This window comes from Ranitomeya imitator, chromosome 2, assembly GCF_032444005.1.
Source record: "Ranitomeya imitator isolate aRanImi1 chromosome 2, aRanImi1.pri, whole genome shotgun sequence".
Classification (NCBI taxonomy): Eukaryota; Metazoa; Chordata; class Amphibia; order Anura; family Dendrobatidae; genus Ranitomeya; species Ranitomeya imitator.
The window spans coordinates 356,876,134-356,889,586 of record NC_091283.1 but is presented as its reverse complement, the minus strand read 5'-3'; the positions used below and the strand labels follow the sequence as shown (position 1 = coordinate 356,889,586).

General features: G+C 53.1%; 1 protein-coding gene across 1 annotated transcript in view; it reads right to left on the bottom strand.

Moving 5' to 3' along the window:
- LOC138663796 (zinc finger protein 773-like) overlaps positions 1-11,002 on the bottom strand; it is a 52,812-nt gene extending 41,810 nt beyond the window's left edge. Inside the window, exon 1 of the mRNA XM_069750138.1 lies at positions 10,949-11,002. Coding sequence (XP_069606239.1) covers positions 10,949-10,975 — 27 coding nt within the window. The 5' untranslated portion in view covers positions 10,976-11,002. The remainder of the gene's footprint in view (positions 1-10,948) is intronic.
- Between the last annotated feature and the right edge of the window lie 2,451 nt (positions 11,003-13,453).

Genomic DNA, 13,453 nt, shown 5'->3' with positions numbered 1-13,453 from the left:
AGTGTCGCCAGCAAAGCACCCCCACACCATCACACCTCTTCCTTTCTGCTTCACGGTGGGAACCAGGTGTCACGGAGCAAGGTTTAGGAAGACAGGAGATTAGGAATCTGGGCCCCTGAACTGCCCCTCAGGCTAGGGGAAGCCCTGTCTTTCCTTAACTTGGGGGTACCCTTGAAGGTAGGGAGGCCCACGTCACCGACCTGTCCCTGTCTCCTGTTAAACCCTGAACTAAACCCCCAACCCAGGAGGTGAACAGTGTAAACAGCACCACAAAGCAAATAAACAGGAATAAACAATATGAGAGTGAAGGGAACATGATACCCAAAGGTGAATGCACAAACTACAAGGAAACAAAACTCAGAACTTAGCTTGTGCACGCTGCTGCAGACTCCACAACACAGATAGTACAGCAACTGAGCTCCAAACACCAGACTTGGCTGACACCAAGGAGCTGCTACTGCGAGGTTGATCTCCTAAAAGGACCTGTATAACCAACAGTCAGCTGATGCACCAGGTGACCTTTAAAAGGAAGGTGGGAGTGGTCACCACCCACAACAGCAAAACAAGCTGAAATGCAATTACACCAGCGGCCACCGGGGAAAAACTACATTAAAGGTACCTTCACACTCAGCGACGCTGCAGCGATACCGACAACGATGTCGATCGCTGCAGCGTTGCTGTTTGGTCGCTGGAGAGCTGTCACACAGACAGCTCTCCAGCGACCAATGATCCCGAGGTCCCCGGGTAACCAGGGTAAACATCGGGTTACTAAGCGCAGGGCCGCGCTTAGTAACCCGATATTTACCCTGGTTACCAGCGTAAAAGTAAAAAAAAACAAACACTACATACTTACCTACTGCTGTCTGTCCCCGGCGCTCAGCTTCTCTGCACTCCTCCTGCACTGGCTGTGAGCACAGCGGCCGGAAAGCAGAGCGGTGACGTCACCGCTCTGCTTTCCGGCTGACCGACGCTCACAGCCAGTGCAGGAGGAGTGCAGAGCACAGCGCCGGGGACAGACAGCGGTAGGTAAGTATGTAGCGTTTGTTTTTTTTACTTTTACGCTGGTAACCAGGGTAAATATCGGGTTACTGCAGGGAGTCCAGCGACGAAATAAAGTTCTGGACTTTCCTCAGCGACCAACGATCTCCCAGCAGGGGCCTGATCGTTGGTCGCTGTCACACAGAACGATTTCCTTAACGATATCGTTGCTACGTCACAAAAAGCAACAATATCGTTAACGATATCGTTATGTGTGAAGGTACCTTAACCCCAATGACCTGAAAGGAAAAAAGGTTTTAATCTGAAGGAAACCAGATCTGCCACATATCCAAACATGAATCGTGACACCAGGCATGTAGAGTCCATCCGTTTACCTTTTCTGCATCGCACAAAGACACAGTGGTTGGAACCAAACAGTTGTTGTAGAGAAGTGTCTGCTGCTAGAACTCTGTGTGGCATTGACTTGGTCTCTAATCTGAGCTGCTGTTAACCTGTGATTTATGAGGCTGGTGACTCGGATAAACTTATCCTCAGAAGCAGATGTGACTGTTGGTCTTCCTTTCCTGGGGCGGTCCTCATGTGAGCCAGTTTCTTTGTAGCGCTTGATGGTTTTTGCCACTGCACTTGGGGACACTTTCAAAGTTTGCCAAATTTTTCAGACTGACAGACCTTCATTTCTTAAAGGAATGATGGCCACTCGTTTTTCTTTACTTAGCTGCTTTTTTCTTGCCATAATACAAAGTCTATTCACCTGTGAATTGAAAACCATTCCCGGTGACTACCCCTTGAAACTCATCAAGAGAATGCCAAGAGTGTGCTAAGCAGTCATCAAAGCAAAAGGTGGCTACTTTGAAGAAGCTAGAATATAAGACATAATTTCAGTTGTTTCACATTTTTTTGTTAAGTATATAATTCCACATGTGTTAATTCATAGTTTTGATGCCTTCAGTGTGAATGTACAATTTTCATAGTCATGAACATACAGAAAAATCTATAAATGAGAAGGTGTGTCCAAACTTTTGGTCTGTACTCTATATATACAGCTCTGGCAGAAATTAAGAGACCACAACATCAAAACCCTGTCATGGGCAGCCCAATCTCCAGACCTGAACCCCATTGAAAACCTCTGAAATGTAATCAAGAGGACGATGGATAGTCACAAGCCATAAAACAAAGAAGAACTGCTTACATTTTTGTAATTAAAAATCATGCTTATTCCACAAAATATTGATTTTTTAACTCTTCCCGAGTTAAAACATTAGTATTGTTGTTTCTAAATGATTATGAACTTGTTTTCTTTGCATTATTTGAGATCTGAAAGCACTGTTGTTGCTTTTTTTCATTTCGACCATTTCTCCTTTTCGGAAAGATAAAATACAAAATTAATTGTTTGGAAATTCGGAAACCTGTTGTCATCAGTTTATAGAATAAATGAACAATTTACATTTTACTCAAAAATATACCTATCAAGAGAAAAATCAGACAATCTGTACATTTTGCAGTGGTCCCTTAATTTTTGCCGGGTGTGTGTGTGTGTGTGTGTGTGTGTGATATATATACACTCGAGTATAAGCCAAGATTTTGGGCTGAAAGTGCCCCTCTTGGCTTATACTCGAGTCACGGTGGGCGGCAGGGTCGGCGGGTGAGGGGGAGAGGGCGCTGAGGCATACTCACCTAGTCCCGGCGGTCCTGACGCTCCCTCTGCCCGTCCCACGGTCTTCGGTGCTGCAGCTCTTCCCCTGTTCAGCGGTCACGTGGGACCGCTGATTAGAGAAATGAATATGCGGCTCCACCTCCCATAGGGGTGAAGCCACATATTCATTTCTCTAATCAGCGGTGCTGGTGACCGCTGATAGAGGAAGAGGCTGCGGCACCGAAGACGGTGTGACAGGCAGAGGGAGCGGGACGCCGGGAGCAGGTAAGTATTATATATTCACCTGTCCGCGTTCCACCCGCCGGGCGCCGCTCTGTCTTCGCGTCCTCTTGCTCTGACTGTTCAGGTCAGAGGGCGCGATGACGCATATAGTGTGCGCGGCGCCCTCTGCCTGATCAGTCAGTGCGGAGAGACGCCGGGACAGGACGCCGGGAGCTGCAAGCAAGAGAGGTGAGTATGGCTTTTTTTATTTTTTTTTTTTTATTGCAGCAGCAGCAGCAGCAATGGCACAACTTTATACGGAGCATCTATGGGGCAAAAATGAACGGCGCAGAGCACTATATGGCAGAGCTATGGGGCAATTATGAACGGTGCAGAGCACTATATGGCACAGCTATGGGGAAATATGAACGGTGCAGAGCACTATATGGCACAGCTATGGGGCCATAATGAACAGTATGGAGCGTCTATTTTTATTTTTGAAATTCACCGGTAGCTGCTGCATTTCCCACCCTAGGCTTATACTCGAGTCAATAAGTTCTCCCAGTTTTTTGTGGCAAAATTAGGGGGGTCGGCTTATACTCGGGTCGGCTTATACTAGAGTATATACAGTATATATATATAACACAACTATGAGAGTCAAAATGAGAAAGAAAATCCAGAAAATCACCTTGTCTGATTTGGCAAGATATACTTTGCAAATTAAGGTGAAAAATAAGTACCGTATATACTAGAGTATAAGCCTACCCGAGTATAAGCCGACTCCCTAATTTTGCCACAAAAAAACTGGGAAAACTTATTGACTCGAGTATAAGCCTAAGGTGGGAAATGCAGCAGATACCGGTAAATGTCAAAAGTAAAAATAGATACCAATAAAAGTAAAATTAATTGAGACATCAGTAGGTTAAGTGTTTTTGAATATCCATATTGAATCAGGAGCCCCATATAATGCTCCATACAGTTTATGATGGGCCCCATAAGATGCTCCATATTAAAATATGCCCCATATAATGCTGCATAAAGGTTAATAATGGCCCCATAAGATGCTCCATAGACACATTTGCCCAATATAATGCTGCACAAACTTGATTATGGCCCCATAAGATGCTCCATAAAGATATTTGCCCCATATAATGCTGCACAAACCTTGATTATGGCCCCATAAGATGCTCCATAAAGATATTTGCACCATATAGTGCTGCAGAAACGTTGATTATGGCCCCATAAGATGCTGCATACAGACACTTGCCCCATTTGCTGTTGCTGCGATTAAAAAAAAACAAAAAACACATACTCACCTCTCCGTCGCTCAGGCCCCCGGAACTTTCAATATTCACCTGACTTCGTTCCGGCGCCGCTCCATCTTCAGCATCTTCTGCACTGACGGTCAGGCACAGGGCGCACACTATCCACTTCACCGCGCCCTCTGACCTGAGCGTCAATGCAGAAGACGCTGAAGACAGAGCGGCGCCGGGAACGAGGAACAGGTGAATATCGCGCAGCGCTCCCCTCCCCGTTATACTCACCTGCTCCCGGGGCGGTGCAATCGCTGAGGTCACTGTTACTGCTCATTAGAGTAATGAATATGCTGCTCCACCCCTATGGGAAGTGGAGCCACATATTCATTACTGTATTGAGCGGTACCATGTGACCGCTCAGTACAGGAAGAAGCTGCGGCGCCGGGGAACCAGGGACCTGCAGGGACCGCGCCAGGAGCAGGTGAGTATGATTAGACAGCCCCCGCTCCCCCTCCCCTGCTGACCCCTGGGTATGACTCGAGTATATGCCCAGAGGAAGACTTTCAGCCCCAAAAAATGGGCTGAAAATCTCAGCTTATACTCTGGCTCTCGCAGACCGTAACTTCTTTAAGAGACTCATCTGTCCTCCACTCATAACCTGTAGTAATGGCACCTATTTGAACTTATTATCAGTATAAAAGACACCTGTCCACAACCTCAAAGAGTCACACTCTAAACTCAACTATGGTGAAGACCAAAGAGCTGTCGAAGGCAGGGCTGCCATCAGGGCATTACAGCCGTGACTGGCGTATGGGGCCCGGTCAGCAGAGGGGGCCCGCATCGGGCCCCGTCTCATCTGCTCACCGGGCCCCCCCTGCAGGCGCACAGGCACACTATTGACGTGCGGGCCCGCTCCCACACGTCAATAGTTAACAGCCGCCAGCCAGTCTGAGGCTGGCAGCTGAATAGGGCCACAGTGCGCACTCGCCGGCGTCTGACGTCATTGTCAGCCGCCGGGCCCGGCGAGTGCGTCTGCGTGGAGCCTGGAGGGAGCTTCGCCCAGCGCAGGAGCATGGCCAGGTAAGAACTCGTGTTTTTTTTTTTCTTTGAGAGCGGCGATCCAGGGGGGCCGAATGCTGGACACACAGTGAGTGACGGGGGCACCATGCTGGACACACAGTGAGTGACGGGGGCACCATGCTGGACACACAGTGAGTGACGGGGGCACCATGCTGGACACACAGTGAGTGACGGGGGCACCATGCTGGACACACAGTGAGTGACGGGGGCACCATGCTGGACACACAGTGAGTGACGGGGGCACCATGCTGGACACACAGTGAGTGACGGGGGCACCATGCTGGACACACAGTGAGTGACGGGGGCACCATGCTGGACACACAGTGAGTGACGGGGGCACCATGCTGGACACACAGTGAGTGACGGGGGCACCATGCTGGACACACAGTGAGTGACGGGGGCACCATGCTGGACACACAGTGAGTGACGGGGGCACCATGCTGGACACACAGTGAGTGACGGGGGCACCATGCTGGACACACAGTGAGTGACGGGGGCACCATGCTGGACACACAGTGAGTGACGGGGGCACCATGCTGGACACACAGTGAGTGACGGGGGCACCATGCTGGACACACAGTGAGTGACGGGGGCACCATGCTGGACACACAGTGAGTGACGGGGGCACCATGCTGGACACACAGTGAGTGACGGGGGCACCATGCTGGACACACAGTGAGTGACGGGGGCACCATGCTGGACACACAGTGAGTGACGGGGGCACCATGCTGGACACACAGTGAGTGACGGGGGCACCATGCTGGACACACAGTGAGTGACGGGGGCACCATGCTGGACACACAGTGAGTGACGGGGGCACCATGCTGGACACACAGTGAGTGACGGGGGCACCATGCTGGACACACAGTGAGTGACGGGGGCACCATGCTGGACACACAGTGAGTGACGGGGGCACCATGCTGGACACACAGTGAGTGACGGGGGCACCATGCTGGACACACAGTGAGTGACGGGGGCACCATGCTGGACACACAGTGAGTGACGGGGGCACCATGCTGGACACACAGTGAGTGACGGGGGCACAATGCTGGACACACAGTGAGTGACGGGGGCACAATGCTGGACACACAGTGAGTGACGGGGGCACAATGCTGGACACACAGTGAGTGACGGGGGCACAATGCTGGACACACAGTGAGTGACGGGGGCACAATGCTGGACACACAGTGACAGGGGCACAATGCTGGACACACAGTGACAGGGGCACAATGCTGGACACACAGTGACAGGGGCACAATGCTGGACACACAGTGACAGGGGCACAATGCTGGACACACAGTGACAGGGGCACAATGCTGGACACACAGTGACAGGGGCACAATGCTGGACACACAGTGACAGGGGCACAATGCTGGACACACAGTGACAGGGGCACAATGCTGGACACACAGTGACAGGGGCACAATGCTGGACACACAGTGACAGGGGCACAATGCTGGACACACAGTGACAGGGGCACAATGCTGGACACACAGTGACAGGGGCACAATGCTGGACACACAGTGACAGGGGCACAATGCTGGACACACAGTGACAGGGGCACAATGCTGGACACACAGTGACAGGGGCACAATGCTGGACACACAGTGACAGGGGCACAATGCTGGACACACAGTGACAGGGGCACAATGCTGGACACACAGTGACAGGGGCACAATGCTGGACACACAGTGACAGGGGCACAATGCTGGACACACAGTGACAGGGGCACAATGCTGGACACACAGTGACAGGGGCACAATGCTGGACACACAGTGACAGGGGCACAATGCTGGACACACAGTGACAGGGGCACAATGCTGGACACACAGTGACAGGGGCACAATGCTGGACACACAGTGACAGGGGCACAATGCTGGACACACAGTGACAGGGGCACAATGCTGGACACACAGTGACAGGGGCACAATGCTGGACACACAGTGACAGGGGCACAATGCTGGACACACAGTGACAGGGGCACAATGCTGGACACACAGTGACAGGGGCACAATGCTGGACACACAGTGACAGGGGCACAATGCTGGACACACAGTGACAGGGGCACAATGCTGGACACACAGTGACAGGGGCACAATGCTGGACACACAGTGACAGGGGCACAATGCTGGACACACAGTGACAGGGGCACAATGCTGGACACACAGTGACAGGGGCACAATGCTGGACACACAGTGACAGGGGCACAATGCTGGACACACAGTGACAGGGGCACAATGCTGGACACACAGTGACAGGGGCACAATGCTGGACACACAGTGACAGGGGCACAATGCTGGACACACAGTGACAGGGGCACAATGCTGGACACACAGTGACAGGGGCACAATGCTGGACACACAGTGACAGGGGCACAATGCTGGACACACAGTGACAGGGGCACAATGCTGGACACACAGTGACAGGGGCACAATGCTGGACACACAGTGACAGGGGCACAATGCTGGACACACAGTGACAGGGGCACAATGCTGGACACACAGTGACAGGGGCACAATGCTGGACACACAGTGACAGGGGCACAATGCTGGACACACAGTGACAGGGGCACAATGCTGGACACACAGTGACAGGGGCACAATGCTGGACACACAGTGACAGGGGCACAATGCTGGACACACAGTGACAGGGGCACAATGCTGGACACACAGTGACAGGGGCACAATGCTGGACACACAGTGACAGGGGCACAATGCTGGACACACAGTGACAGGGGCACAATGCTGGACACACAGTGACAGGGGCACAATGCTGGACACACAGTGACAGGGGCACAATGCTGGACACACAGTGACAGGGGCACAATGCTGGACACACAGTGACAGGGGCACAATGCTGGACACACAGTGACAGGGGCACAATGCTGGACACACAGTGACAGGGGCACAATGCTGGACACACAGTGACAGGGGCACAATGCTGGACACACAGTGACAGGGGCACAATGCTGGACACACAGTGACAGGGGCACAATGCTGGACACACAGTGACAGGGGCACAATGCTGGACACACAGTGACAGGGGCACAATGCTGGACACACAGTGACAGGGGCACAATGCTGGACACACAGTGACAGGGGCACAATGCTGGACACACAGTGACAGGGGCACAATGCTGGACACACAGTGACAGGGGCACAATGCTGGACACACAGTGACAGGGGCACAATGCTGGACACACAGTGACAGGGGCACAATGCTGGACACACAGTGACAGGGGCACAATGCTGGACACACAGTGACAGGGGCACAATGCTGGACACACAGTGACAGGGGCACAATGCTGGACACACAGTGACAGGGGCACAATGCTGGACACACAGTGACAGGGGCACAATGCTGGACACACAGTGACAGGGGCACAATGCTGGACACACAGTGACAGGGGCACAATGCTGGACACACAGTGACAGGGGCACAATGCTGGACACACAGTGACAGGGGCACAATGCTGGACACACAGTGACAGGGGCACAATGCTGGACACACAGTGACAGGGGCACAATGCTGGACACACAGTGACAGGGGCACAATGCTGGACACACAGTGACAGGGGCACAATGCTGGACACACAGTGACAGGGGCACAATGCTGGACACACAGTGACAGGGGCACAATGCTGGACACACAGTGACAGGGGCACAATGCTGGACACACAGTGACAGGGGCACAATGCTGGACACACAGTGACAGGGGCACAATGCTGGACACACAGTGACAGGGGCACAATGCTGGACACACAGTGACAGGGGCACAATGCTGGACACACAGTGACAGGGGCACAATGCTGGACACACAGTGACAGGGGCACAATGCTGGACACACAGTGACAGGGGCACAATGCTGGACACACAGTGACAGGGGCACAATGCTGGACACACAGTGACAGGGGCACAATGCTGGACACACAGTGACAGGGGCACAATGCTGGACACACAGTGACAGGGGCACAATGCTGGACACACAGTGACAGGGGCACAATGCTGGACACACAGTGACAGGGGCACAATGCTGGACACACAGTGACAGGGGCACAATGCTGGACACACAGTGACAGGGGCACAATGCTGGACACACAGTGACAGGGGCACAATGCTGGACACACAGTGACAGGGGCACAATGCTGGACACACAGTGACAGGGGCACAATGCTGGACACACAGTGACAGGGGCACAATGCTGGACACACAGCGACAGGGGCACAATGCTGGACACACAGCGACAGGGGCACAATGCTGGACACACAGCGACAGGGGCACAATGCTGGACACACAGCGACAGGGGCACAATGCTGGACACACAGCGACAGGGGCACAATGCTGGACACACAGCGACAGGGGCACAATGCTGGACACACAGCGACAGGGGCAGAATGCTGGACACACAGCGACAGGGGCACAATGCTGGACACACAGCGACAGGGGCAGAATGCTGGACACACAGCGACAGGGGCACAATGCTGGACACACAGCGACAGGGGCACAATGCTGGACACACAGCGACAGGGGCACAATGCTGGACACACAGCGACAGGGGCACAATGCTGGACACACAGCGACAGGGGCACAATGCTGGACACACAGCGACAGGGGCAGAATGCTGGACACACAGCGACAGGGGCACAATGCTGGACACACAGCGACAGGGGCAGAATGCTGGACACACAGCGACAGGGGCACAATGCTGGACACACAGCGACAGGGGCACAATGCTGGACACACAGCGACAGGGGCACAATGCTGGACACACAGCGACAGGGGCACAATGCTGGACACACAGTGACAGGGGCACAATGCTGGACACACATTGTTATGATAGGGTCTGTCACAGCGATCAAAATGAACCAATAGGAAAAATGTCCTATTGTTGCCGAGTACCGACCGGCAGATCTCGGCTGGTGCACTGCGCCCGTCATTTTTTTTCCAGGAAGAAAATGCAATGGGCCGGGGGATAGAGCAGGAGGGTCCAGGGATACCAGAGGCTCAGGGGCCCCCATTTCTCTCTCCTCTGGTATGCTAGATCACATCAGAGGAGAGGGAAACAAATGGGAAATCAGGCTTTTTTTTTTGCAATTCGGTGAATAACGGCAATCAGAAGACTGGGGATGGTAAAAAAAGGACGCGAATCATGTTTTCTGGGGTCACAGCTACCCCCAGTAGCCAAGACCCTGGAGATTATCAGAAGCTGGGGGGGGGGGAGGGGGGAAATAACCTTATTTCTCAGCGCCATTAGAAATGCAGTGGTTAAGAATAAATACCCTTAACTGCTGCCGTTAAAAGGCATATTGGCGGCCGTTAAGGGGTTAAATATGTGAATACTCTGCTCCCTTCACCGATTCCCTGCTGCTCCAGTCGTTGCTGTGTACGGAGGCAGAATTCACGGGGTGTAATGGAGTAATCGTGCCTGCTGCGCCCTGATATGCAGAGGCTCAGTGATGGTCGATGGGTCTGCAGTATACAAGTCTATTAGGCCGGGCTAGAGGCAGCGACTACCATATTGTGGGGAGCTTGTTGTAGTGTCTTCATGTGTGGGGGGATTTCAGGGCTGTGGGAACATTATACGGTGTGGGGACAAGAAAGGGGCAATGTACTATGGGAGCAATGCGGGTTTCCTGTCTTTTATGGTTGGTCTGAATGTTATGATTCTTAAAAGGTAGCAAACCTAACACCTAAACAGTCTCAGCACTGAAAGGGTTACTGCCCCCTACACCCAGTGATGGGGAATCTCCAGCACCTACCTCCACCTGCAGAGCCGCACACCACATATATGGCTGTTCTGTGCTCACAGGACCTGTGATGAGGTCACAGGAGGGGAGGAGTCAGGGGGTCACATGATCAGGGGCCTCAGTGTATGCAGGACTCTGCTGTGCTGGTTGTCATGGTGCTGGATGAGGGGAAGTTTATGTGTGGGGTCAGGAGGGGTTTACAGGGTGGGTGTAGCAGAGCCGCGTGTGTACGAGGTGTACGGAGCGGAGCCATGTGTGTACAAGGTGTACAGAGCAGAGCCGTGTGTGTATGAGGTGTACGGAGCGGAGCCACGCGTGTACGAGGTGTACGGAGCAGAGCCGTGTGTGTACAAGGTGTACAGAGCAGAGCCGTGTGTGTACGAGGTGTACAGAGCGGAGCCGTGTGTGTATGAGGTGTACGGAGCGGAGCCGTGTGTATACGAGGTGTACGGAGCGGAGCCGTGTGTGTATGAGGTGTACAGAGCAGAGCCGTGTGTGTACGAGGTGTACGGAGGAGAGCCGTGTGTGTACAAGGTGTACAGAGCAGAGCCATGTGTGTACGGGGTGTACGGAGCGGAGCCGTGTGTACGAGGTGTACGGAGCGGAGCCGTGTGTGTTCGAGGTGTACGGAGCAGAGCCGTGTGTTCGAGGTGTACGGAGCAGAGCCGTGTTTGTACAAGGTGTACGGAGCAGAGCCGTGTGTGTACGAGGTGTACGGAGCGGAGCCGTGTGTACGAGGTTTACGGAGCAGAGCCGTGTGTACGAGGTGTACGGAGCAGAGCCGTGTGTGTACGAGGTGTACGGAGCAGAGCCGTATGTACGAGGTGTATGGAGCAGAGCCGTGTGTACGAGGTGTACGGAGCAGAGCCGTGTGTGTACGAGGTGTACGGAGCAGAGCCGTGTGTGTACGAGGTGTATGGAGCAGAGCCGTGTGTACGAGGTGTACGGAGCAGAGCCGTGTGTACGAGGTTTACGGAGCAGAGCCGTGTGTACGAGGTGTACGGAGCAGAGCCGTGTGTGTACGAGGTGTACGGAGCAGAGCCGTGTGTGTACGAGGTGTATGGAGCAGAGCCGTGTGTACGAGGTGTATGGAGCAGAGCCGTGTGTACGAGGTGTACGGAGCAGAGCCGTGTGTGTACGAGGTGTACGGAGCGGAGCCGTGTGTGTACGAGGTGTACGGAGCCGTGTGTGTACGAGGTGTACAGAGCGGAGCCGTGTGTGTACAAGGTGTACGGAGCAGAGCCGTGTGTGTACGAGGTGTACGGAGCGGAGCCGTGTGTGTACGAGGTGTACGGAGCCGTGTGTGTACGAGGTGTACAGAGCGGAGCCGTGTGTGTACAAGGTGTACGGAGCGGAGCCGTGTGTGTACAAGGTGTACAGAGCAGAGCCGTGTGTACGAGGTGTACGGAGCGGAGCCGTGTGTACGAGGTGTACGGAGCGGAGCCGTGTGTGTTCGAGGTGTATGGAGCAGAGCCGTGTGTTCGAGGTGTACGGAGCAGAGCCGTGTTTGTACAAGGTGTACGGAGCAGAGCCGTGTGTGTACGAGGTGTACGGAGCGGAGCCGTGTGTACGAGGTTTACGGAGCAGAGCCGTGTGTACGAGGTGTTCGGAGCAGAGCCGTGTGTGTACGAGGTGTACGGAGCAGAGCCGTGTGTGTACGAGGTGTATGGAGCAGAGCCGTGTGTACGAGGTGTACGGAGCAGAGCCGTGTGTGTACGAGGTGTACGGAGCAGAGCCGTGTGTGTACGAGGTGTACGGAGCAGAGCCGTGTGTACGAGGTGTATGGAGCAGAGCCGTGTGTACGAGGTGTATGGAGCAGAGCCGTGTGTACGAGGTGTACGGAGCAGAGCTGTGTGTGTACGAGGTGTACGGAGCAGAGCCGTGTGTATACGAGGTGTACGGAGCAGAGCTGTGTGTGTACGAGGTGTATACAGCAGAGCCGTGTGTGTACGAGGTGTATGGAGCAGAGCCGTGTGTGTACGAGGTGTACGGAGCAGAGCCGTGTGTGTACGAGGTGTATACAGCAGAGCCGTGTGTGTACGAGGTGTATGGAGCAGAGCCGTGTGTACAAGGTGTACGGAGCAGAGCCGTGTGTGTACGAGGTGTATACAGCAGAGCCGTGTGTGTACGAGGTGTATGGAGCAGAGCCGTGTGTACCCCCCTCACTTCACCATACGCAGTCACACTTCGCACACGGATCATTCAGAACAAGACAGAAGTTATTAATTGTAGCTTGATGAGAAAAACAGTCACAAGGGTTAATTACTACAGAGAAAAGATTCAATTTGAAAAATTATCAATTTTCAATCTTGTATTTTGATTCCCTCATAACAGAACAGGTAAGAAATTACATTCCCTTATGTCTAGTTGACATCAGCATCAGTTTTGAATCGCCCATTTAATTTTTATGGCTGTTAACCGTTTAGCAGCCACTTTTTTCTTCTTCAACAAAATTAGTTTTTTTTTACAGAGCATTTCACTTTTGAAGTGATTCTGAGGAGCCCATACACTAGGAAA